Here is a 27,101-nt window from a genome sequence, read left to right as displayed (position 1 = left end):
ATATTATGATTACAACTTATAATAACTGTTTTCTATTTGAATAGAAATGTGATGCCAGTTTTCAGGAGCCATTACTGTAGTGTCACATGATTGTAATAATGAAATCATTGTACTAATTGGTGCTCAGGAAACATTTCCCGTTATTATCAATGTTGAAAGCAGTTGTGCTGCTTAATATTTTTGTGGAAGCTATGACACATTTTATTTCAGGATTCTTTGGTGAATAGAAAGAAGAACAGCATTCATTTGAAATAACGTTATGTTATAAGTGTCTTTTACTGTCGCTTTTGATCAGTTTAATGCATCTTTGCCGAGTAAAATCGTTGAACTCATTAAAAAAATTGAAAGGTTGTGTATGTAAACATGTCTTGTTTTAAAGAACTGCTTTGAAATAATATTTATTGTGAAAAACACTTTACTAATAAATCTGACTTTAATTAAAAATATTTATTGTCAGGTATGTACATCTAACATTATTAGTGAGCTAAAATGATGCTTAATTTGATAAAAGAAATTAATAATTTGCTTATTAATTTTTTTCTTTGTGCTTTGTATCGTATACATGGCTATTTTCTTGAAAATCTGTAGATGCATTTATATTTTAAGGAACCGATGCATCTCACAAAGTTATAATCACAATTTGGGCTGTAATATTTGGCATCAAGTAGGGTAAAAACCCCTTAGTTTAGTTTAACATTTGAGACATAACTTCTTTGAAACTCAATTTGCTATGAAGTGTGTTAAAACTTTTGGCTATTTCTCAAATGCCCTCTTTTGTATTATGTGTCGCAGATCACCATGGTAATAGAGAGGATATTGGCATTTAGTCTTTCCAGCCCTCTAGCAAAGTTCCTAAACGGTCTGGAGATCCTGCTCAGCAAAGCACAGGTAGGGGAATCAGCTCATACACTAGTCAGTAATATACCGACCATTTGTGCACAGCTTAGGTCATCAGTTTGAGATATCAGTTTGCGAGCAGTTCTTCTCATTTTTCCACACAGGACTGGGAAAACAATGCTAGCCGGGCAGTGTCTCTTAGGAATGAGCTGGAAGCTATCACACAACTCATCATTCAGTGGAGAAAACTTGAGCTCAAGTAAGTAATCTTAAACTGAAGGTGATGGTTAAAGCTTGTTAAGTTGCTTTAATCTGCTATATGGTGGTCTAATTGGTTTCAACTATTGTATCTCTGCAGCTGCTGGTCGAGCAGCCTAGATAACGCACAGAAGCGCCACGCTGAAAATTCAACCAAGCACTGGTTGTCCATCTACCAACTCATCGAGAGATACCTACAGGAGCAGAGGACAGACTCCAGACACGGTGAACGAAATGCACAATAAATGATTAATCACATTTTATCTGTTTGCATTGAATGACACTTTTCTTGTCCTATAGATGATGGTGTGGAGAATCTTTCCCTCTCGTCAGTCTCATCCACCCTGCAGGCCTTCATTGAAGGCTCCACCTTAGGAGAGTTTTCTGTTCGCTTGTCCATGCTGCTTGGTTTTCACTGCCACGTCCTGCTGGCTCCCAAACAGGAAGGACACTGTAAGAGAAATCTGGATAACAGCATATCCATAGGGACAGAACAATACATATACACTGTTGATACAGTACAGTTTGTTTTATTTTGACTTCTATGGTACTCTTAGAGCTGCTGTGTGACAAAATGATGACTATGCAGGGCTGTGATTCCTAAAAGCATCGTAAGCTTAAGTTGATCGAAGCTCCATTGGTTTCAATGGGTCTACAATGTACTTTAGCTTACGGTGCATTTGGGAAGCGCAGGCCAGGCCAAATTAAATGAATGACTTCTTTCCTTTTATCCTCACAGACTCGCTCTGCAGTTTGCTGTGGAATCTCAATAAATATTACACACAGTTCTCAGAGAGCGTCCAGGCCAAGATCACCCAGCTGAGGTCTCCTATAGAGAAAGAGCTCAAAGTAGGTGGAGCCTAAGCAAGCAAGACTATTGTCAGATGTAATTTTGTCTCCTTTTATTGAGTTAATGTAATGTTTATCTTGACATTTACAGGACTTTGTCAAAATCTCCAAGTGGAATGATGTCAGTTTTTGGTCCATCAAGCAGTCAGTGGAGAAGACACACAGGTGAGGGTGATTGACTAAAAGTCGCACTACCAGTCAAAAGTTTGGGGTCATACATTTAAATTTTTATTAAAAAGGAAAATAGTTATTTTAAACTGTAATAATACTTTCTTTACGTTTGATCATATAAATGTAGTCTCTGTGAGCATAAAAGTCTTATTTCAAAATCATTTAAAAAATCTTACCAAACCCAACCTTTTGAACGGTAGTGTGTTTTCAAAACACATTAACGTGATATTGTCATTATTCATCAGCATGTTTGTTACATTTCGGCACTAGACTAGTTGCGTCTTGTGTATTTAACATATAGCTAAAACAGTGGGCATCAAACTGGCTGTGATGGTTTAAAAACTGTGTCTGTGATCAGGACCCTGTTTAAGTTTGTGAAGAAGTTTGAGGCGGCACTGAAGGAGCCGTGTGCACCGTGTCTGGTGGAGCAGGGCAGTAGCAGCGGCATGGATGATGTGGATTCACAGCCTGAAGAGACTCCTCTGCACAGGGTTCATCGGGCACTGAGAGCTGCCCTGCCTGGAAAGGGCAGAGATCTGCAGGTAACATAACCTCAAGCTGAAATTTCAGCCCATTCAAAACAACATGATATCTTGAATTCTAGAGGATTTTCTTATCATGATCCTTATGGTGTTTCTTTTTGTAACAAACACTTTTCATGCATCAGGCTGATGGTCCAGAAGAACTCTCATCTGATAAAGAGCCCTCGTCTCTCCAAGCCCGTCTGCCTGTCCTCACGAGGAAGATGAAGAAGTTGTGTGTTCAACTGTTAAAGAAGACCACTCTGCCTGAGCTCTCAGAAGACCTGGATCAGTTCACAGGTATCGCTGTTTGCCTTCATTTATAGGCTGAGAAGTTTATTTTGCATTTTTATTATTAAACTAGATTATTTTATGCTGTCATATTTGCTGTCCTCAGGCTAGCTTACTCAGCATGTTGTTTTATATGTTTGTGGCTTATTAAAGGCATACGTGAGGGTGTATGAATTTTGAAAATCTCACATGAATGAAAAAACTTAACTTTTTCTCCAATTTGTTATTGTTCCAGCCGAGTTAATTACCAATGTGCAGGCCCTGCAGAGCCTGACAGTGGACCGCAGCATGGAGCAGGAGAAGCAAAAGGCGGAGGTGAAACACATCCTTCTGCAGAAACAGAGAGCACTAGCTGATCTCTTCAAGATGCTTGCACAGATCGGTCAGTCGGAGTCATTTCACGTGGTGTTAGAAAATTGATTGATTGATTGAAATCAAGATTCCTATGATCCTTAAAGAAACATGGAAATATTATTATTAAATTATAGTAGTTTTTAATTATAAAATGAATAAATATAAAATAAAATGAACTTATCTTAAGTATTGGTATTAAATATGTTCAAAAATCTATTCCTTTTTCTACAATCTTGAAGATATGCAGACAGCAGACTGATTGAGTTTTGTTTCTTTCCAGGTCTGTCCTACCGTAAGGGTATGGCTTGGGGTCATACAGCAGACCCAGATGAGATACTGTGTCTGCAGCCCATGCAGATGAAGATAGCCCTGTCTGCAGTCAAAACACAGGACAACAAGGAACACACGTATGTTACCAGCATCTACAGACTAGTGCCTGTCATAGTTAAGAGTCAGAGCCTGATTTTGATAGTAATAATGTTCACAGGTTATTTGCGGAGATGATGGATGCGTGGGAAGGCTGTGAGAAGTACTTCTATCGATCCTGGGCCAGACGCAACGCCATGCTGACGGCATTACAAAGCGCTGTTAAGGTGAGGGCCTCAAACCGATATAATGAGCAAAACGAAATGTCTTTAGATTTAAAGTTTTATTGTGGTCCTCTGAGTGATCCAATAAGGTAATTCTTGCTCTGTCTTTCTAGGAGCTTGGGCTGGGAAATATCCAACGATGCAGAGGTTTCTCTTCTCACCTTTTTAAACTTTTGCTGAAGCAAAGAGGAAGACTTGCCGGACTCACAGAGCACTGGGTCCAACTCAGGTACTGTCCTTTCAAGATTCATTAGATAAACTACCATTCAACTGTTTTCAACATTGATAATAAGAATGTTTCTTAAGCACCAAAGCTGCATATTAGAATGATTTCTGAAAGGTCATGTGACACTGAATCTTTGGTGAGAATAACATGCCTTTATAGAAAAAATTTAAAAATGTACCGACTCCAAACTTTTGAATGGTCCACGTAAATACTGTATTTTCTGTTTTCATGTTTTCTGATTCTTTTCCGTTTAAAACAACAGGAAGTTGATTGACAGTATCCAGAGCATCAAGTCCAACACGCATTGCTCTGAAGATGATGTCAGCGGTCTCCCTCCTCAGAAGCCTCTCCAGCACTGGATCACCAGGGCTCAGTCTTCAGTGCTGCACTGCTCTGTTGTTCTCCTGCAGCTCTCTTGGATCCTCCAGTGCTGTCCTGAAGGTTCTTCTGCAGCCCCTGCTGAGGCCAGGGAGGGGGAGGTCATGCAGGGTCAAGCCACACTGAGCCACCCGTCTCCCCTGCCCCCACACATCCAGCCACAGGCGTGTTTGCTGCGGAGAGGGGAGCAGGCTTGGAACGAGGTGCAGCACAAGGTGGAGAACCTAATGAAGGAAGTGAAAGACCTGAAAGAGAAGTTGGATGGATTGGCCCAGGAATCCACAGAAAGACTTGTCCATAGCTGGTAAGTATGAGAAACACATCACATTTGAATTGAACTGTTCAGGAAGTGTGGAAATGTTGTGAAAATGTATATTGTTTTAGTTTGATTAGTTTTGTTTTATTTTAATCATCAGTAAATATGTTGGGAAAATTACTGTATTTTACTTTGTCTAGAAAAGTCATCATTAAAAATTTTTTTTTATTTATTATTATTTAGTTTTTGTTTGTTTGTTTTCTTCGGCCTAGAAAAATCATTTGAAAAATTTGGGAAATTTTCTGTAGTGAATTTTATTTTATTTTACTAGAAGTCCTCATTAAAAATGTCATGGAAATGTTTATATTCAGTCTCAACTCTGTTCCTAATCCATTGCCTTTTAGATTTAAAGTATGCATCAACATTTATCTCCTGTCTCCTCCTTATAGGGATCACTTCACACTTTGCTGTTCCTCTCTGGACCGGCTAGGCATCGTGGTGGGTCAGATGCCGGCTCTAGAACAACTCTTTATTCCTGATGGTGTTCCGGTTCTCCATACCCAGCCTGCCCTCATCTGCGGTCTCCAGGCTGTAAGGATGGAGGTGGAGACCTGTCTCACAGAGTTCACCACCTGGAAGACTCACCTGCTTTCTATCAGACAGTCACAGAAACGTAAGAGCACAGAGTGCTGTTCAGACCTTTGACATGTCCTGTTCTAACTTCCTCTTTCAGTAGGAAATACAGTAATACCAGTGTTGTTGTTGACTAAAGCTGTTAAAAATATTTTTGAATAAAGCTGAAATTAAATAAAATATACATATTAGATGGAAAAATTTAAAATGTAAAATGAACACTAAATTTAATTATACTAAAATGGAAGTAAATTAAAGCTAACTACAAATATAAAAATGGCAAGATAAAAAAATAAAATTACTAAAATCACATCTTGCTTGCAATTCTAATTTATAAGAATAGTCTATATTGATCTAAATTTACCTCTTTTATTTTTCTTGGCTGCCTGCAGGACGTTCCCATCCATTTTCTGCTGAGTTCTCCAGGCAGCTAGAGAAAGCAATAAACATGGTTCTGTGTGCGGTTCAGATGCTTGTTAAGAGGAAGGAGAAGGAAAAACCGGAGGATCAGCACTCAGAGAGCAAGAGAGGTGGGAATTCACCCAGGATTTTACACAGAGCATGTTCGAGAGGATCTGTGTGTGTGCTCATTTTATGTGTGCTTCTCTAGAGAGTGACTCAGAGGTGGCAGAGGAGCTCTTGAAACCGGGACACTTGGGCAGGTTACTGGAAGAAGACCTGAGTGCAGATGTGTCCAGTCTCTCATTACCGGAGGTCAATGGAGTCATAACAGAGCTGCTGGAGAGACTTCGATCACACAGGGACGACTGTCAGCCCCACCAACTACAGGTCAGTTGCACACATACATAAACAGTATTATCTGCAAACAGATTAAGTCTGAAAATAACACTGGATATGTGTGTATTGAATATTTTATATGAAGGAACTGAAAGAGGCGTGTAGGGGTGTGGTGCGTTTGGAGCCTATGCTATGTCTGTACTCTGAATTGGTGAGGTATTATCTGGCTGTAATGATGGGAGCTCACCGTACCACAGGAAAGCTGCTGTCCGTCCTCGCTAACATCTTCACTGAACTCGCACAGAAGGTATATTGTCTTGCGCTTTCCCTCATTGGTCACTGGAGCCTTTCTGAAACAGAATTGGTCAATCTGAAAAGCTACTGTTTGCAACATTATTATTTAGTTTGACTTTAAATCCACTTTCCCCCCAAAACATTTAATTGTCCTTTTTGTTTTTTACATTTTTGTTACTCTGCCCTTTTGTCTATCTCTTTCTCTCCCTCTCTCTGCTTTCACTCTACAGGGTTTCTGTCTGCCCCAGGAGCTGATGGGAGGAGGAGACGGTGAGGGAGCGACAGAGTTCCATGATTATGAGGGTGGAGGAATAGGAGAAGGTGAAGGAGTAAAAGACGTCAGTGACAAAATCGAGAATGAGGATCAGGTACATTAGTATGAGTAAACCACTGTTAAGAAAGCATTTGTACATCTGAAATCTGGAATTAATCAGAATTGGTATTGAGCTTAAATTTTATGTCATACTGAATTCTCACTTGAGTAAAACTTCAAATGTGACCCTGGACCACAAAACCACTCATGAGGGTCCATTTTTTTGAAATTGAGATCTATACATCATCTGAAAGCCAAATAAATAAAGCTTTGTATTGACATATGGTTTGTTAGGATCGGACAATATTTGGCTGAGATACAAATATTTGAAAATCTGGAATCTGGAAAAAAATCTAAATATTGAGAAGATTGCCTTTAAAGTTGTTCAAATGAAGTTCTTAGCAATGCATATTACTAATCAAATCTTAAATTTTGACCCATACAATCTATTGTTGGCTACAAATATACCTGTGCTACTTATGACTGGTTTTGTGGTCCAGGGTCACAAATCTGAACTGGATTTAATTTGAAATTCTGAACTTGATTGAAATTTAAAAACTGGATTGGTGTCAAAATGAATTTCTGAACTGGAATCTAAATGAATTTCTGAACCTTTGCCTTTGTACAGGTTGAAGACACCTTCCAGGAGGGTCAGGACAAGAAGGAGGAGGAGCAAAACAAACAGGACATTAAAGAGGAGGACAATGCCATTGAGATGTCTGATGACTTTGATGGAAAGATGCATGACGGCACAGACCTTGAGCCAGGTGACTGCACTTACTGTTACTCAATTAGATGCTAGATTGAACTGAAAATGGTTTTAGCGGGTGCAAATAGCAAAATATATAACTTGAATTTCACAATCAATCAAAGATTAGAAAAAACATGACACGAATCTCTTGTCTCTTGTTTAGGGGAGGATGAAGAAGACTCTGATAAGGAAGAAGATGAGGAGCTGGATAAGAAGATGGGGGATCTGGGTGATGGTCAGACAGATACTCTGGACGAGAGAATGTGGGGAGATGATGAGGATGATGAGGATGATGGTGACAGTGATAAAGAGGAAGAGTCTGGTCCAGGAATGGATCAGGGAGAGTCAGAGCTGGTGGCAAAAGATGACAACATGGATGCTGGAGAGTCAAACAAAGATAAGAACCAGGACAAAGATCACCCAAAAGATGAGGAAGAAAAGGAGAAAATCCATGAACAGCTGGATGAGGTCAGTCCTTCACCATTTCTATTGTTTTTTACACAGGACAGTGTAAAACGGACAGGAAGCAATATGGGGGAGAGAGACAGGGGGGCGGGATCGAGAAAGATTCACGAGCTGGGATTCAAACTCATGACGCTCGAAGTGCAACAGCGCTATATGTCAATCTTCACCATTTCTTTCCATCAATATCAAAACTGTGGAACCCAATGGAAGAGATTATTATAATAGGTATGTATTTAACAACATGTTCATGTGTGTGTGTTTGTAGCGTGAGTTTGATGAAAATGAAGTCGACCCGTACCACGGTAAGCAGGAGAAGGCGGCAGAAACAGATGCCATGGACCTGCCAGACGATCTCAACCTGGATGAAGATGGCAAGGATGAAGAGGGAGAAGGAGAAGGAGATGGTATGTTCAATATTCAGGCATCTCCTCTAACAGATATATTACCATTCAAAACTTTAGGGTTGGTAATATTTTGTAATGCTTTTGAAAGAAGTCTCTTATGCTCACCAAGGCTGCATCAAAAATACAGTAAAACAGTAACACTGAAAAATATTATTACAATTTAAAATACATATTTTTATTATTTTAATATATTTTTAAAAATGTAATTAATTCCTGCGATTGCAAAACTGAATTTTTAGCATCACTACTCCAGTCTTCAGTGTCACATGATCCATCAGAAATCATTTTAATATCATGATCATTTGCTGCTCAAGAAATGGAAATGATTTTGTGGGAATCATGATCATTTTCAGGATTCTTTGATGAATAAAAAGTTCAAAAGAGCAGCATTCATTTGAAATAGAAATCTTTTGTAGCATTATAAATGCCTTTATTATCACCTTTGCTATCAATTTAATGCATCCTAACCGAAAATAATATTTCTTTTTAAAAAAAATTATTAATTACAAATTTTTGAACGGTAGTGTACATGAACTATAAAATTGATTTAACTGTAATTATTCTTAATTTGTGCTTTTTCACACACTTTTTTCGTTTTGTTTCAGAGGAGAATCCATTTGATATAGATGACAAACTCATGGAGGTGGATGAGAACAAGGAAGAAGAGAAAAATGGATCGGAGGAAGGTGGAGATGAGATGACAGATGAGCAACAAGAAGGACAGATAGAGGAACAGGGAGAAGACGACAAATCAGAAGAGAAGGAAGGAGAAGAAAAATCAGAAAATCAAGAGTCTGAAACAGATGGAAGAGGAGAGAATGAAGAAGAGGAGAAAGAGGAGGAGGAGGAGAAAAATAAAGGACAGGAAGAAGGGCGAGAGGAGAACAAGTCCATACCAGCTGATCAAGGGCAAAAACCAAAGGTGTGGTGTTCAAAAGTCATTTGTTATGGAAATGTGTAGTTATATAAACATGCAGAGGAAAAAGACTTGCCTAATAACTGAAATCTGACATTTCACAGGAGGAAGAGAATGAGGGTGAGGATGATGAAGCACAGATGGAATCTGCAGAGAGGAAGGAGCATGCGTCAGATGGACAGACAGGAGAGGAGAACGTTCAGAGTGACACCGCAGTGGAGCTGGCTGGAGCTGCCTCAGAGAGAGACCAGGCAAAGGAGGTGCGCAAGTGTCAGCCAACACTTCATGTGCCCGTGTGATCTTTAATCAAAAACATTATACCCATTAATGGCGGGAGAGTAATTGCTCCTTTCCAGTCGCCTGTCACTCACAAACAACAATGATCCAGCAATCCAATCAGTTATCAGTTCCCAATAGATACAAAGTCCCCTTTCACTGAGATATACTTCACAATAGGGAACATTAGAAATGATTTCCAGGCCTGGAAAAGTCATGAATATTTAATAAAATCTTTAAATGAAATTTCTATAGTCAGTATAAAATTTTTGTCAATTTTGGAGCTCAGTTATGTAAATGATCCATGTCCACAGGAGGATGGCAGCGGGGCCGCAGATGCCAGTCAGTCTGAGGGGCACGACTCCAAGCTGATGGCCAGGATGAGTTCACACAAACAGAGGCAGAGAAACACGCAGGTCAGTGTGTGCAATAACATCCTGTTTCACTTGACAGTTATTTGCTTATTTATTTAATTGTGCTATTTTGTCTTGTTGCTGAGAAAAGTGCAGTTTTTAAATCACATATAAAGGCATGAAGTGTAAAATATAGAAAAGCTGATGTCTTCTCTTATTTTTTTATTTACCAGAGCTTCAAACGCAAACCTGGACAGGCAGATAATGAACGCTCATTGGGTGATTATAATGAGCGTGTGAAAAAACGTTTGCGTACGGTTGACAAAAGAGAGGAGAAAACACAAGATCAGTCTCAGCCCAACACACAACAGGAGTCTGACCTATATGAGCACGTAAAACACGGAGAGGAGAGATACGATGCTCAGACGTATGGTGAGGATTTGTTTACTATTATGTACTGTATATTCTGTTTTATTTAATTTTGTAATTCAGAAATGTTGAGCTGTTTGAATCTGCCCTGCAATGTATTCCAATCCATGTAAACATTCTCTTACAATCTTCTTCGTAGATACTGCCAGTGCAGAACAGCAGAAGCCGACTGGTGTGAAACAGGAAGAGGAGGATGAAGACGACGACATTGCAATGGATGTGGAGGAAGAAAAGGACCTGCAAGCAGTTGAAGCCCAGGAACTTAAACCTGAGAAGCTAAACGACAATAAAGCTTCTCAGAAAGGTGGAATATTAACATCCACCAACTGTGTGCACATACGTGTAACCGGTGTGTCCATGTTTTTAACGTCCATCCGTTCTCTATCAGGTGTGGAGTGTGGGGACATGGAGGCACAGAAACAGGCCGACGAAGAAGAAAAGGAGAAGCCAGAGACACAGAGGAGCAGTAATGAAGAAGAGATGAAAGAGAGGAGTGACGAGTCCACTATCCACACTGTGCCTGAATTACTGATGGACATGCAAAAGGTATGTTGATTTATGCTTACTCCAGAAAGTTTGTTTTTCTGAATGAAATTAATACTTTAATTCAGCAAGGATGCGTAAAACTAAGCAAAAGTGACAGTAAAGACATCAGTTATTTGAAATTTTAATCATATTCACAATATTACAGTTTTTACTGTATTTTTGATCAAATGAATGCTGCCTTGGTGGGCATAAGAGACTTTTTTTTTTTTTAAAGCATTTAAAAAATATGTAATGATCCCAAACTGCTAGTGTCTAATCTATATTACATTCAGCATATATAGATTGTACAGCAATATGTGTTCTATCAGGTACCACTGAAGAACCCAGAAGAGCTGAGAAGAGAGATGGAGCTGCAGTTGGAGGCCTGGCAGAGACAGACTTTAGGATCCCAGGAAGAGGTGACACCTTTCATAACACCAGTCACATGACAACTGAGCTTCTTCTCTTTTCCTCACATATTGAAATGGTAATAAATATATATTTTTTTAATTCATTAATCCATTTCTTCTTTGTTTTTTTTTTCCTTCTTACTCCATGTCCCTCAGGAGAGTGCGGCAGCAGTGCTGTGGCATCAGTACCAGGCCCTGACGTCTCCTCTGTCTCAGCAGCTCTGTGAGCAGCTCAGGCTTGTCTTGGAGCCCACACAGGCTGCCAAACTCAGGTCGGTCCTTTACCTTCCCATCCAACCTCAAAATAAGCATTTCTACTTGATGAATTATCATTTAAAGGAGCATCTTCTCCGATGTCGTTCTTTCATTGGTCATATTTATCAACATTTGGGTTTTCTTTCATTTCTCCTCAACAGTTTTCCATTAACACTATTTAATAATCCTAAACAGGGGAGACTTCCGCACAGGCAAACGGCTGAACATGCGCAAGGTCATTCCTTACATCGCCAGTCAGTTCCGCAAGGATAAGATCTGGCTGAGGAGAACAAAACCCAGTAAGAGAAACTACCAGATCTGCCTGGCTGTGGATGACTCCTCCAGTATGGTGGACAACCACTCCAAACAGGTACAGTCTCCCAAAATCGCATTAGATATGTAATATTGTGACAGCCTAGTTAAGCTGAATTCAGTAGGTGATATTTAATGTGTAGTATTAACGTAATATCAGTATATAGTTTTACAGTTATTACTCAGTTATTCTCAATACTGGTATATTGCGACACCCCTAATTTGAACCTGTTAAAATGGAAAGATTTTAATAAATATTGTATTCGATATTGTGTGTGTCTCTGTAGCTGGCATTTGAGTCGGTTTCTGTCATAGTGAACGCTCTCACACTTTTGGAAGTGGGTCAGGTGGCTGTGTGCAGGTGAGTTCAGCAGAGGTTCTTTTTTATTATTTATTTATTTAATTTTTTTATTCTTATGGCGGAGTAATATTGGTGCAAAGATTCTCAGCTTTAAATGAATTAATGCATGCATTCACACACTCATTTATCCATCTTTTATCTCCTTTGCTGTAGTTTTGGAGAGAGTGTCCAGCTGCTCCATCCCTTCCACCATCAGTTCAGTGACCAAACAGGAGCAAAAATACTGCGGCTCTGTCAGTTCCAGCAGAAAAAGACCAGAATAGCTCAAGTAAATATCTCTCTGGACTTTTTGATTTGAAGTCATTTTTATGTTTTGTTACATTTATTTGTATTATCTTGTTATATTTTTCAAATGATGACTGTCAGATGCTATCCCACTGCAAATACAAAAAGCATTTGGAATATTTTTATCTTTCAGTTTTTAGAGACTTCAACAAATATGTTCATGGCAGCCAAACAGCAGACCCCTGGCTCAACAAACACTGGTAAAATAATTGATCACATTGATGTCAACAAAGCAGCCCTTAGTTATGAGTCTTGTTTACTTTCTGATCTAATGCATTTCTTTGATTTGTTTTTATTTTTCCTCTTAACAGAAACGTCTCAGTTACTGCTAATAGTATCTGATGGTCGTGGTTTGTTCTTGGAGGGGAAAGAGAGAGTCGCAGCTGCTGTTCAGGCTGCTCGCAGTGCAAACATCTTTGTCATATTTGTAGTGCTGGATAACCCAAACTCCAGGGTGAGGAATCTGATTGGTTCAACTGGATTTTGTGTTCACAATGCAGGTTTAGCTAAACTAAAAAAAATATTGATTTTCTATTTGCTTTGACATTATCTAAATTAGTAAATTGAAATGCACTTTGAAGATACTGAGTGATCCCCAGGTTTTTTGTTTTTTAACTTTAGGTAATTATTTTGCATTTTAATTATCTTAAAATTATTTGAATTATATTTATTATAATGTCATTATTTAAATACTTTTATAATTAAACTAATAAAATAAATATACATTTTAAATTGCAGTGTGTATTAAAATATGAATCTCTCCATGTTAGGATTCCATATTGGATATCAAAGTACCCATATTTAAAGGGCCAGGTGAGCTGCCGGAGATTCGGTCCTACATGGAGGAATTCCCCTTCCCCTTCTACATTATCTTGCGAAATGTGAACGCCCTCCCTGAGACACTCAGTGATGCTTTGAGACAGTGGTTCGAACTTGTCACAGCTACAGACCAGTGATTGACCACATGGAATCAAATTAAGAGGGGCCAGAAGACACAACTGTAAAACTGATGTTCCACTGCTGCTAGTCGTCCCAAACATCAGTGCACACAGCACACACACACACACACACACACACACAAACAAACAAAGACATTAGAAAGGCTGCTGTACATGTGCCTTTTTTATTTTTTTGAATTTGTAGTTTGATTGAAGTGGTTTCTCCTTTTCATCATCACAGTCACCAGGAATTGTTTTCCCATTGTTACCATCAATCAACTTTGCACATCTTTTATTTTTTTTCTTTAACTGCAAGAAAATGTGATGCCTGTGTGTGGAAAAACTTCCGTTGAACTAACTGAATGTTGACTGAAGAGACCTCCAACCCAGGAGTATTTCCCACCCCCTTTCTTGTTTGGATGTTTGTAAATGTGAATGTGACATTTAGTGTGAATGGCACTGCCAATGTTTGATAATATCATATGCAAAAATAGTCCAACTGCATGTCAGTAATCACCTTCAGACCCGTTTATGGTATCCAAAACAAACTATGTGCCTTTACAAAAACCCATGTTCCCATCTAGATGGTTCTCAATGAAAACCTTGGTACTGACTCATCACCCACACTGTATATTTGAAAGTATTCTAACTACTGAATCACTGGCTATTTCTTCTTTACAACTTGAAGCACAATTTCTGCAAGTGAAGGACACTTTTTGAAAGCTCTTCTTAATTGTCTTTGATTTCAGTCACTGTTCTATATCCTACAGATCTTAGATATTTAACCTCATAGCCAATAGCTGCATCTCTTACTAGACATATCTAGTTTTAAACATTTCATTTTGAAGTATTTTGATTCAGTTACATTTTTCAGTTACACAACTTGGTCTGTGCATTCTGTGTCAAAGAAAGCAGCATCAGAAAACAAACTCTTTCATCATGTACACGTTGTCCAAATGCAACAGTGACCTGGTATACATCTATGGTCTCCTGTCTTCTTCCTCATCGTCGTTCATGAAATGATACTTGCCGATAACCGTGGAAATAACAATAAAACATTTTTGACATGTTTTCATTATGATCTGAATTGATAGTTGACTTTGATTGTAATGAAAAGCTGCAGATGAAGACGAGCTGTTAAACTTGACCAATTTGATGACTTTGATGTCACACAAATTTACCTATGGATATAATTTCTGGAAGAGTAAAAGTGAATCACCTCAAACATTAATTTTGAATTGAAGCTGTTGTTGTGCTAGGGTTGGGTTCTACATTAGGAATACAATTTTTCGATTTATTAGTGCATTCTAAGTATACAATCCCGATTGGCTTTTTTAACATACATTATTTTTTGTGCTTTTATGGTTATATTTGTGGTGTGCTATCTGCTATTCACTTAGATTTAGGATGTACTCTCACTAGGGGATCTGATCCATGCTTGAGCGTGATTGACCCCCAAAGTCCAGTTCATTTTACAAGTGTGACTGCTCTGTGTCCAGTGCGGTTCGTTTAACCATGCCTTAGCCCGCTTGAAGAGGTGGCTCGGGTGCGGTACACACCGCGCTGGAGCATGGAACAGTTCATTTACTGTTTTTGTATGCATTATTGTTATCATTATGACAGCAAAAATCTTTATTACTTGGATATCACACTTTTCAATTCATTTAATTAGAGTACATTTAGATTTATAATGGATCTGGTTCTTATTATTGATGAACAGGTATTGTAGTTTGTGAGTAAAGCAGCAAATTCCACCATTAACCTCAGTTACCTCTGTAATAATCCTATGATATCTGTCTGTTAACAAAAGAACAATCGCGCTTGGGCTTTAGTACAAGGCAACTGCGCCTAGTGTGAGTAGTATACCCTTACTAACAAGTTCTGGTAACACTTTATTTGATGGTCCCTTTTGAACATTCTGTCTACAATAAGTAGCTTTGCACCTACACGTCAACAAACTCTCATAAGAATATTATTGGATTGTCTGATTAATATCTGCTAACTCTTTATTGTGATGGCATCTCAACAGACATTCTACTGACTATAAGTAACTTTGCAAGTACATGTCAACTTATTCTAACCCTAACCCTACCAGTCTCTACTAACACTCTAATGAGAGTCAGTAGATGTAGGTGCATTACTTAGAGTCAACAGAATGTGTTAAAGGGACCATCAAAATAAAGTGAAACCTTATTTATTTATTTATTTATTTATATCTTTATTATTAGCATTATAGTTATCTTTGTCTTGGAGTACACACGCACACAGAAAGCTGCTTTACTCATTTATCCATGTTTCTTTATCGCTCTGACGTGTCAGCTCCTGCAGATTGCATACCACAACAATATATAAATGATATAGAAAACGTTCAGTCGATTTACACTGTATGTCATCGCCGACATATATATGGTCATATTGCCATAGCAAGCAGTAATGATTAAAGATCATGCTATGTTCCCCTTGCTAGTTCTCTCCCCTTGTTTTAATGTTAAAGTCATACACATAGTAGTGCAATAACCATTTCAAGCATTTTGTATGGTTTATAAACAGCAAAACAGCATGTATTTGACTGAAACTCCAGAATCATCAACAAGCTAACTATAAAGATAGCACTGTGAATGATGATATAGTTGTCAACAAATGGGATGCTACATTTTATTTAAGATTAAATATCTTAAATATCTACGATTTTGGCTTGAATAAGATTTTCCCAGGAAACCTGGCGTCCTCCACGATTCCTATTCTTGCCAACAGCAAAGCACTTGAATCTTGCTTGTAATCAGGACTTCTGAAATTGGAAGTTGGAAATTTTGATTGCACAAGGCAGTATTATTACTTATTTCCTTACAGGAATCCAGAAAATTTAATTACCCAATTCTAGATGGAGTCATATAGCTGCAGCTCACATGCATGAAAGTGGCATGTTTGAGGTTTGAACTAGTTGATACAGGAAATCAGCAGTCTGATAAAGAGGTTGATTGGCAAAAAGTATTTGATATATTTTGAAAATACAAAAATACTAAGATTAAATGTATTTAAATACAAAATACATTTGATTTTTTTTTCAAAGGTATTTAAATACAAAATAGTATTTTGTCTTTCAAATACGTATTTTAAATACATGTATTTGAAATACTGCCCATCCCTGGTTATGACTGTAATTTATATTGTAAAACAAAATGAGAAGATCAATTCAACTAATGTTAATCACAGATCTTTTACTTCTAAATCAAAAACTCTTATTCTAAAAACTGATTCCAAATAGAACCCATATTTGCAGTACTAATTCTATTCTGAGTTTTATGACTTCAAAATGAACAGCTCTATTAAAAAAGTTATCTGTGCTGTAGCGTATAGCTTATGCCCAGCAAACAACGTTGCCTTAATGTAAGCAACCTTTTAACAACGATGTATTTATTTATTTATCTTTATTGGTGCCTTGTTTCATTTTTACGATGTTCATAACGTTGTTTTATTAAATTATTTTCCTTTAATTACATTATTTTTCTTAAATTAGATATTTAAATTTATATTTATTGTTTATGTATTTAGATAATTCATTTTATATAACTGAATTTTGTATCCCCATACTCCACTTTTATTTTGAAAAAACATTCTCGCGCTTTTGACCTTTAAGTTGACAAGCAGCGACGCGAGGGATTTTTTACTTTTGCTTCACACTTCACAGTTAAGCGCCCTTCCCAAACAAGTGAATTTATGAGTTTGCGTGGATCCTAAATTGTTTCAAATATAATCTTCGTCCAAAGCAGCACACACATGACTTTTGATCCGTAATAGCGGTTGAATGCTGAGCCTTTCCTTTACGAACATCTTTCGGGAAAGTTTTACATACTTCAGAGACTGATCATTTCACAGGTTTGTACAGTTCAACTCCATAACTACACGCACTGCTATAATACACAGTTGAGATGTTTGTTTTGGCGTAATCTCATAATGTTTAATGCTTGTCATGTTTTCCTGGTAATCCCCGAATCAGTTTATAGATAACGTTACTGTCTGGAAGTTGTTGCATCGTTTTCCCCCATGTTTATGTAGTTTATATGAGTGTTATTAACTGACACCATTTGCGTTCACAAATGTTGTTTGTATTCTTTAAACATAAAACATCTTCCCATAAGTCTTCGGCTGTCCCTCATATTTGAACTCTTTCAGAATGAGTTTGGCGGAGATCAATGAGAATGTGAAGCTGGCTAGAGAATACGCCCTGCTGGGGAACTACAGCTCTGCAGTGGTCTGTTATCAGGGGGTCCTGGAGCAGATCAGAAAATACCTCTACTCAGTCAAAGACTCCTCTCTACAGCAGAAATGGCAGCAGGTTAGAGTTCCTCCCTGGGTATTGTTCAGACTGTCTGAAAGTATGATACAGGCTATTTAATGTATTTAATGCCTTTGTGTGTTCATGTGGTCTCATCCAGGTTTGGCAGGAGATAAATGAGGAAACTAAGCAGGTTCGGGAGATCATGGCAACACTTGAGAGCTTCCAGCTGGAGTTGACCCCATCCAAACCCAGCAGCTTTGGCCAGGAGAATGACATTATGCCTGTTCACGTGGAGCACAGGTACATGTCCATGTCTGGTTTTATTATAAACTCACATAATCATCACAGAGTCACACAAACTCTTTTACTCGTGCAATAGGATATGTGTATAATACATTTGAAGTAAGAATTCTGCTTGTTTTATAGACTACAACATGATGTTTTGTATTGCAAGCCATCAGACTTTCCAGAATTTCAACCAGATCTGCATCAGGCACCTGATGGCTTGTGTCTAATGAAGACAAAACTGGTTGAAACATTGTACTTGGTTGTGATACAATTTTCTGCAGCTTTAATATCGGTGTGCGGACATCAACTTTTTTGTTTTTTTATATTGCATGTTTTCCCAATTTGGGTTTGGGATATATTCACCTATTTGACAATGTTTTCACTTTCATTTCCCATGGTCATAGAAACCTTTAAAAAAGACTGTGGAAATCTTCAGAAACCTGAGAGTTTTTACAGTTTTATTTCCAGGCCTGAAAAATGGATAGGGCATTTAATAATGACATTAAAAAAAGAATTAAATACATTTGTTTTTAAAAGTAAATTTATTATAATACATTTTTAAAATATCATGAAAAAATCCACACTAAATAGTGAACATTTTAACTGAAATATAAGTAGATTTAATTTTTACAGTTTATTACAATTTACACTTGCATGAAAATACGCCTTTCTAAAACAAGATTTGAGAGTCCTTATCCAGTACTTCAAACAACTGGAAATTCATTCACACTGTGTGGGAATCCTGTCTTTAGTATTTGTTGTTGAGTTTTAAAGCCCCCATCCGCACTCCTGTCATGTGAATTAGATTAAGATCTGAATGGCGTCTCTCAGTCCCTCATTCTCTTTCATGCCTCCCTTGAGGCTAATATAGGGTTTTTGAGCCTGTTATATAAACCATAATCTGATTATGAAGTACCATTTGAATGAGCGATTACAGCCATGTTAATTAAGGACAGTTCATTCCATTCAGCAAAATTAAAATAAAATTGTTAAAGGGCCCCTTCAGAGTCAGCACAGTCACACTGTATGTCCTGACACTACATGCATGTGTCTGTGTGTTGGTGAACAGGCCATCTCCGTGTGTAGTGCGGAAATCCTCCGGTCCTCATAAAGAAAGCAAAGGCCACGGGACCCGACTGAGCGCTGGCCCCCGCAACCAACCACGACCCTCGCCGCGTGTTGCCAACGGTGACAAGGGAAAACCTCAGAAAGGCAAAGAAAAGAGAGAAAACCCATCCAAACCAAAGGATGATAGAGTAAGAACATGTGGATCCATTTCCTATTTCTGTCTACTGTTTGAACGAGCCCTATTGTGTCATAGAGTGCTTGCAGTCACAATATTTACTCAAAGGATCAGATGCCTTTCGCTGTATTAATGTTATGAACCTGTGATACCAGTTTCTGACATCAAAGCAAACAGTTAAGAAAGAGTTGAAGAAAAACATGCAAGTGTTTCCTTTGTGCTCTTCACTATAAACACTTTGGTTTTTGGTTTTTGTCTAAAGATTGAAATAACAGAACTTGCTGTACTTGCAGGTCATTTGGTGGAAGTCGTAATCTGATGTTTCCATTTTTGCAAAGCCATTTGCAACAGTCTCTAATTTAGTGGAAAAGCCTGTCAGAAACTTTTGCCAAAGAAATTCAAAAAAAAATTTTTCCTGAAACTCTCTGCCCTCTGTAGAACAAAGCGGAGGGTGTGGAGACAGAGGTGAAGAGGTTTGACAGAGGAGGAGAGGACAAAGATCTGATTGAAACTCTGGAGAGAGACATCATCTCACAAAACCCCAATGTCACATGGTAGGTTCGTCTACTTTCATCTCACTTTTCTCCAGAAGTGCTTCCGTTTCTCATTTTGTTTTCAAAAGTTATCAGTCATAGATAATGGGTTTTCATTTTTAATGTAGGGGTGACATTGCTGACCTGGAGGAGGCCAAGAAGCTTTTGAAGGAAGCCGTGGTTCTGCCTATGTGGATGCCTGAATTCTTTAAAGGAATAAGACGCCCGTGGAAGGTATGAATACAAGAAAATCACATATGCTCGTATGGATTTCAAAAAGCCCCATCCCAAATCTTTCAGATATCAATGGTGAACCGTTCACAGTGCCATGCTCACCAAAGCTTCTTTTATTTAATCATAAATACAGTAAAAACAGCAATATTGTGTTGTAATATTACAATTTAAAGTAACAGTATTCTATTTGAATACATTTAAAAATAGAATTTATTTCTGTAATGTAAAAGCTACATTTTCAGCAGCCACGGTTTCAGTCTTAAGTGTCACATGATCCTTCAGAAATCCTTGTGATTTGCTGATTTGGAGCTCGAGAAGCACTTCCTATGAATATTGAAAACAGTTGTGCTGCTTGATGTTTTTGTGGAAACTGATACATTTTCTCAGGATTCTTTGAGTTCAAAAGTACAGCATTTGTTTAAAGTGGAAATTTTTTTGTAATTTTATAAATCCCTTAACTGTCACTTTGGAGTAATATAATATGTCCTTGCTGAATAAAAGTATTAATTGTTAAAATAATTTGTTATTATTTAACAGCTGTGTAACTTACTTTCATATGTATTACCATCCACATTTTGGGTAATCTTTACTGCATTATATCTTGCATATATCCTGCATTGTGTATATATACATTATATACTATATTTCTGATACACACATATGATTTTAGGGAGTGTTGATGGTGGGTCCGCCAGGCACAGGAAAGACATTGCTGGCCAAAGCTGTTGCCACTGAGTGCCGAACCACCTTCTTTAATGTATCCTCTTCCACCCTCACCTCCAAATACAGAGGCGAGTCTGAAAAACTTGTGAGGCTACTGTTTGAGATGGTAAAATCACTTTCTGCGCAACTCCTCGTTAATAAATGTAAAATGGTAGCCAAACTACCTTTGTTTTATCACCAAACGTATATTTGTGTTTGCATGTTCATACAGGCACGCTTTTATGCCCCCACCACCATCTTCATTGATGAGATAGACGCTATATGTAGCCGTAGAGGAAACTCAGAGGAACATGAAGCCAGCAGACGCGTCAAATCTGAACTACTCGTCCAGATGGATGGTACTGCTTCATACAAACTGCAGCTATGGCTTTAAAAGTTATTAATATTCAGTAATATTGTCAGTTTAACTGCACAGACACAACTGGAAGAGAAGAAAATTTGAATTGAGCTGGATAATGAAACTAACTTTATTGAACTGAATTAAATCAACATCAAACTGATATAAGCTGAATAAACACTTGCCTTCTGCTTATTTGAATTCGTAATTGACACATCTTCTGTAGAGTTGCTTTACTGCTGAAATGGAATTCATTTCATAATTGATGAATTTTACAACATTCTTGTTTATTAATGTCAAGCTCCTCTGGGAAAAAAAATCAATAAATACACCCTGTGTTTCCAGGTGTTGGTGGGTCGTCTGAAAATGACCCTTCGAAAATGGTCATGGTTCTGGCAGCCACCAACTTCCCATGGGACATCGATGAAGCTCTGAGACGCAGGCTGGAGAAGAGAATTTACATCCCTCTGCCCTCAGGTATTCAGAATTACCCATCATTCCATATTAAGCACCATCAGCTTAAAACATCTCAGCTCTAGATACATAAGCGTAATGAAAGTATTTAAACTGATCATTTGTATTACTGTAGCTAAAGGAAGAGTGGAGTTACTCAAGATCAGCCTGAAGGAGCTGGAGCTGGCCAATGATGTCAACATGGACAAGATCGCTGAGCAGATGGAGGGATACTCTGGTGCTGACATCACCAATGTTTGCAGGTGCAGCCTTTTGTGTGCAACCCAAAATAATTTTCAATGTTTAAAGTGCCACAATTCTAGAAGTGATTCATTGTTTTTGAATAATTGCAGAGATGCATCCCTGATGGCAATGAGAAGGCGGATTGAGGGCTTGACCCCTGAGGAGATACGAAACTTGTCGAAAGATGAGATGCACATGCCTACTACAATGGAGGACTTTGAGAGGGCACTCAAGAAAGTGTCCAAGTCTGTATCTGTTGCTGACCTAGAAAAATATGAAAAGTGGATAGCGGAGTTTGGCTCCTGCTGATGATACCAAAGAACCTTAATTGATTCCCCTTACAGTCACCGTTAGCACTTTGAAAGACTGAGGGTCAGTTTCACTAAATCTCAGAGCACTTCCACCCTGTACCACACTGAAATCAAAGGTTGGCAAGTCTTGCCTCGGATGAGGTTTGTATCTTTAGTGTACAGATTCATAGTAATAGTTTAATATTTAATAGTAATAGAATTGGTTTTACATCTACAGGACTTTTCAGAGCTGATTAGCTTGATACAGGTTAAGCTTTCTCTTAAACTGAAGTTCACTCGCATCAATTTGTAAGGATGAAGGCTGAACTAATTATCCAGTAAATCCAGAGTTCTGGAGTCGGGAAAACAACCTGTTTTGGTGCCCTTCTAACCAACAGCCTTATGATGTGTTGCCTTACTGTAGTTTGTACAGATAATAATGCTAATGTGGACACAGGATTGTCTTTACTTTTAAAATCACTGCCAATGACCAAAGACCAGCAAACCCTATTCTCTGTTGTCTCCAAATGCTACTTGAGGTGAAAAGATATGCAAGCTAAAAGGTTTGCTGCTCCTGTGGTTGATTTAAAAGCCAAAGTTTCCAGCGTTGGACAATTGTCTTAATAATGATGAGACCAGTGTGTCTTAAAGCTGTGTACAGCACTTGACTTTTATAAACACTATAGAACCAGTTTGTGGTTTCTTTTCATTACTGACATTCCATTGCCATGATCAAGTTGTTAAATTATGTATTTTGTTGAATAAATATTTTTTAAAAGACTCGCTGAGAAAAACTCATTTGTGCAGAATTTACTCTTGTAACAAACTGAAAAAAAACCGTCATAACATGCATCAGAACACAGAAAATGACTGATTTTATTAACAGCCAATGACAGGGCTACAATGAAATATATGCATCCTGTTGAAATGTTTAAAATATTAAAGTACAACCCTTGAAATGACCGAAATGTTGTGATGGGGAATACTTTGACAGACCGCTCAAGTGTACAAGTCTTCATTTCATTCATCTAATGCAGGTCAGAGTTGAAATGTATTGCTGGCGTGCATGCTTAACATAACAGGCAATATCTGAAGCAACATGAATATTAACATTAAACAACATTAAGCAACACAGTTTTATACAGGCCATTTAAAAATATAGAAATAATCCATTTAAATAATATGGACAGTTGAAAATCAGCTGTTAAAAGTTATTTTGATGGTTCTTTACATTAACTTTAATGGACTATTTGTCAATTCTTTTTAAGGCTATACCTTTTAATCGTCAGTGATGATGCAATGTCATGTCCATACAACAGGCAATAGCAATTCCTAGTATTACCATAAAACAACCACTTTAGTGGAAAAAAGGCAAGGATATTTTAGGGACTGTGCTTATTTAAATGTATGCACCTGTTCCACCTCACAATGTAATGAAAAATACAAAAAGTAATTTGCTGATTATGCTGTTAAACAGACACAGATGTGAAAATAGAAATCTGTTTCATTAGGAAATGTCGGGGAATATTTTTTTTCTTTTAAAGTGCTACATTGAAATCATTGGTATTGTCAACCAAATAAAGCCACATAACCAAACTAATGACAACACATCCATCACTTTTCTATCAAAATGCTTTTTTCTGTTGTTTCTCCCTCCATGTTATCTATTAGCCTCTGTTTTTCATCATCTGGCATCAGAGTCTCTGGATTCAAATGAAAGAATCCCCTAAGACAGACAGAAGAGAAACGTATTATTTTTGTGATATTGAGCAAACTAACCCATATACCACTTCTAATCCAGCTGTGTTTGGGTCTACAGTACTAAATGAAATGGCCATGCATTTGATGCAGGGTCAGTGTAGGTTGTACCTGTGTTCACAGGTGGGGAACAGAATATCCAGGATCTTAATGATGACAGCTGAACCTGCAACACCAACCACCACCACCCACATGATCAAGAAGAAGAGTGGGATAGAATCAGACCAGAAGCGCCTCAGTTTATCTCTCAGTCCCTCGACCCACTGACACGCCACCTGCCCACACACACAATAACAATACATGAGGAAAACGACAATATTGAGAAACGGAACATTTTTTTTTTTTTTAAATGAGGAAATTAAGGTCATCCAGAGTTACTACTTTTAAAAATGTATTAGTTATATTTTTATTCTTAATTATATTTACATAAAGGTTTGGAAACCTCTCACGCTCACCAAAGAAAAACAGTAATATTGTGAAATATTATTACAATTTAAAAATAATTGTTTTCTATTCAAATTTATTTTAAAATGTATTCCTCTAATGGCAATGCTGAATTTTCAGCAGCCATTATTCCAGTTTTCATTGTCACATGATCCTTCAGAAATCATTCTTATATGCTGATATCCTGCACAAAAAACATTTCTTATTATTAATATTCAAAACAGTTGTGCTGCTTAATATTTTCGTGGAAACTGACTTTTTTAGGATTCTTTCATAAATAGAAAGTTCAAAAGAACAGTATATATTTGAAATAGAAATATTCTGTAACAAATGTATTATATATATTTTATATATATATATATATATATATATATATATATATAAATATATAATACATTCAATATGATCCAAGAGTTAACAGTACACAGTCACTTACACTATAGGAGGACATGGACCCACTCAGAGGAGACCCAAGCAGCAATGAATCTGAAGCCCTTTCCTCTTCCTCTCTGGACTCATACAGAATTTCAGGGTCCATCCGCAAGGGTGTTTCAGGAAGTTTCCCCGGAGCCGCGATCTCCTCCTGAGTGGTCTCTGCATGTTTGAGTAGATAGTGGCTGGTGGTGTTAAGCACTTGGTCTTCAACTTTGAAGACAGAAAACGATTCATAAAAATCCTTCTAGTTAAAGCATCACAGTCATTTTTGGAGATTATAAACAACAGGCATTTTACTCCACAAATCTACCTGGATTACGTATAGACGCATTAGTCACCAAGACGTCACTCTCTCGTGGGATGGCAGAGAGCTTGCTTCTTGATGAAGGGTAGATATTGGTCACCTGTGTGATCTCCTCAGAGCTCTGGTTCCACAGGATCTCCACCTCACACACGTCTGGCTGCTGGACCTACAAAATGTATGGCATCAAGCATTCATGTGCACAGCCTCATTCTAGAGTTTGGATCCGTTCCAAAGCATTAAAGCTGCCATACCATGTATAAGCAGAATTACTCTATAAAGGACATAACAGATATGGAAAAGATTTCAGTTGTCTGTCATCATTTATAAGGTAACGATTAAAACCTTTTCATCCGCCAGCTGGATTATCTCCTGAGTCAGGACGAGTAACAGAAGCTGTTTTCCAGCATCACTCTGAACATATGACTGATTCACCATCAGCCTCAGCTCACTGCTGACCAACCCATCCGCCAGATTACTAGAGCTCACATTAGAACCATCCACTGTAAACACAAAGAAAAATTAAGTTTCCGTTATTGCAGGAATAGCTCACGAAAAATATAAAAAACGACTCACCCTCAAGCCATCCCAGATATGGAGCTCATTTCTTCATCAGAACAGCAGAAATTTAACATTACATCATGTGCTCACCAATGGATCCTCTGCAGTGAAGGGCGCCGTCAGAGTTCAAACAGATGATTAAAAAAAAAAAAAATCACAATAATCCAATCCACATAACTCCAGTCCATCAAGAAAAAAAAGCAATATTATGGATACAGGACTCATAGCCTATTTTAGCTGGAAGCAACGGTTTGAAGCTAAAAATTATGTCTCGATGAAGTGCAAGCATGCAGATTTTTAACAAACTGGAAGGACTGGAGTCATGTGGATTCTTTTGATGTTTTTATCAGTTATTTGGACTGTCATTTTGACGGCACCCATTCACTGCAGTGGATCTACTTCTTGAACAAGGGATGTAATGCTACATTTCTCTAAATCTGTCTACATCTTGGATGGCCTGAGGGTAAGTGAATTTTCAGCAATTTTTCCATTTTTGTGTGAACTATTCCTTTAATGTTAGTTAACGCATTAACTAACATTTACTAACAATACATTGCAGTACTTATTAACCTTTGTTAACATTAAATCATAAAAAATGCAACTGTTAGCTATTTATTAGTTTATGTTAGGTCGGGTTTATTTTCTTTGCATTTTTCATTGTTAGTTAGAAGTGTAATTAATTAAATGCAAAAAGAAGGCAGACAAAGATACATACACAATAGAGCGGGACATGTCATCCTTGAGACTCCTGAAGGCTTGAGAGGAGCTCCATTAATGAACGTTTCATTGTCCAAAAACAATATTTAAATTTATCTGAAAGAAGGGATGAGAAATCATTTCAAACGATCACGCCTTCACAAAACATAATACGGATGTGATGCACAATTCTCGTATAAGTTAACTTAATTATTCCACGAGTTATCATCTTACCTGTACAGTGTACTTAGTCTGGTTAGATTCACTAACAGCTGTCACATTTAACACAACCGTTTCCTGTGAAACAAACCACATACACAATGAAAAACCCGTTTGTTTACAGGATTCCGACGTGACAGTAATGTGCTGAAGTTTTTCAATGCTGACAGACACGGTTTTGGGTAAACTAACCGTGAATATTAAACCAACGATTTCTTTATACGTGTCAGACAAACTATGGTGTAGCTAAGCATCTTTAAAAATCAAATGAATGTCTACTAACTATCGAAGCTATCTGATAAGCCTTTGTACTGCTACACGTGAATTTATCAGAGAGACATTAAACTACCTCAAATATACGAAATGTCACCCACCGTGGTTATTTGTTTCGATTCTGCATTGGCCAGGACAAATAAGACGCTTAAATAAACAACCGTTAAATGTATTTTCCATGTAGACGCCATTTTTTTTCACGCCAGATATCAACAATACGTGAATTAAAATGCGCGCATGACGCTCTGCGCGTAATGTCGTAATTTCGGTCATTCCCATTTGGCTTGACGAGAACTCTTATGCCCCCTACTGAATATTAGGAGTACTACAGGAAGCTTCATACAATTAGGCCTACACACTTTGTAATGACAACTCTTGGATTCATCTTTTTTGTCAGATGAA

General features: G+C 37.8%; 3 protein-coding genes across 3 annotated transcripts in view; 2 read left to right on the top strand and 1 right to left on the bottom strand.

Annotated features, from left to right (window-relative positions):
* The window catches only part of mdn1 (midasin AAA ATPase 1), a 48,198-nt gene extending 33,739 nt beyond the window's left edge, over nt 1-14,459 (top strand). The window contains 35 exon segments of the mRNA XM_058754929.1: nt 793-888; nt 1,002-1,096; nt 1,196-1,320; nt 1,396-1,548; nt 1,835-1,944; nt 2,036-2,109; nt 2,474-2,657; nt 2,783-2,936; nt 3,163-3,309; nt 3,562-3,688; nt 3,769-3,874; nt 3,985-4,100; nt 4,360-4,779; nt 5,181-5,404; nt 5,757-5,894; nt 5,975-6,153; nt 6,248-6,409; nt 6,627-6,764; nt 7,338-7,476; nt 7,624-7,928; nt 8,191-8,329; nt 8,935-9,251; nt 9,350-9,505; nt 9,836-9,937; nt 10,108-10,306; nt 10,443-10,607; nt 10,692-10,849; nt 11,158-11,247; nt 11,395-11,510; nt 11,689-11,863; nt 12,093-12,166; nt 12,320-12,434; nt 12,585-12,651; nt 12,763-12,905; nt 13,222-14,459. Coding sequence (XP_058610912.1) covers nt 793-888; nt 1,002-1,096; nt 1,196-1,320; nt 1,396-1,548; nt 1,835-1,944; nt 2,036-2,109; nt 2,474-2,657; nt 2,783-2,936; nt 3,163-3,309; nt 3,562-3,688; nt 3,769-3,874; nt 3,985-4,100; nt 4,360-4,779; nt 5,181-5,404; nt 5,757-5,894; nt 5,975-6,153; nt 6,248-6,409; nt 6,627-6,764; nt 7,338-7,476; nt 7,624-7,928; nt 8,191-8,329; nt 8,935-9,251; nt 9,350-9,505; nt 9,836-9,937; nt 10,108-10,306; nt 10,443-10,607; nt 10,692-10,849; nt 11,158-11,247; nt 11,395-11,510; nt 11,689-11,863; nt 12,093-12,166; nt 12,320-12,434; nt 12,585-12,651; nt 12,763-12,905; nt 13,222-13,407 — 5,394 coding nt within the window. The 3' untranslated portion in view covers nt 13,408-14,459.
* Nucleotides 14,460-17,048: 2,589 nt separating this feature from the next.
* Nucleotides 17,049-22,589, top strand: katna1 (katanin p60 (ATPase containing) subunit A 1). The gene is made up of 11 exons (XM_058755763.1): nt 17,049-17,265; nt 17,563-17,725; nt 17,826-17,968; nt 19,026-19,212; nt 19,638-19,753; nt 19,861-19,966; nt 20,637-20,795; nt 20,901-21,027; nt 21,372-21,503; nt 21,616-21,742; nt 21,833-22,589. The coding sequence occupies exons 2-11, from the start codon at nt 17,564-17,566 to the stop codon at nt 22,029-22,031; spliced, it is 1,458 nt and encodes a 485-aa protein (XP_058611746.1). The 5' UTR covers nt 17,049-17,265; nt 17,563; the 3' UTR covers nt 22,032-22,589.
* Nucleotides 22,590-22,870: 281 nt separating this feature from the next.
* Nucleotides 22,871-26,957, bottom strand: ginm1 (glycoprotein integral membrane 1). The gene is given in 9 exon segments (XM_058755766.1): nt 22,871-23,738; nt 23,882-24,045; nt 24,651-24,859; nt 24,960-25,119; nt 25,296-25,453; nt 26,227-26,309; nt 26,311-26,324; nt 26,442-26,504; nt 26,801-26,957. Coding segments are annotated over 9 exon segments (1,053 nt in total). The 5' UTR covers nt 26,891-26,957; the 3' UTR covers nt 22,871-23,626.
* Nucleotides 26,958-27,101: the final 144 nt, after the last annotated feature.

The sequence above is a fragment of the Onychostoma macrolepis genome, chromosome 20, assembly GCF_012432095.1.
Source record: "Onychostoma macrolepis isolate SWU-2019 chromosome 20, ASM1243209v1, whole genome shotgun sequence".
NCBI lineage: Eukaryota > Metazoa > Chordata > Actinopteri > Cypriniformes > Cyprinidae > Onychostoma > Onychostoma macrolepis.
This window is presented reverse-complemented; position numbering and strand designations above follow the sequence as displayed.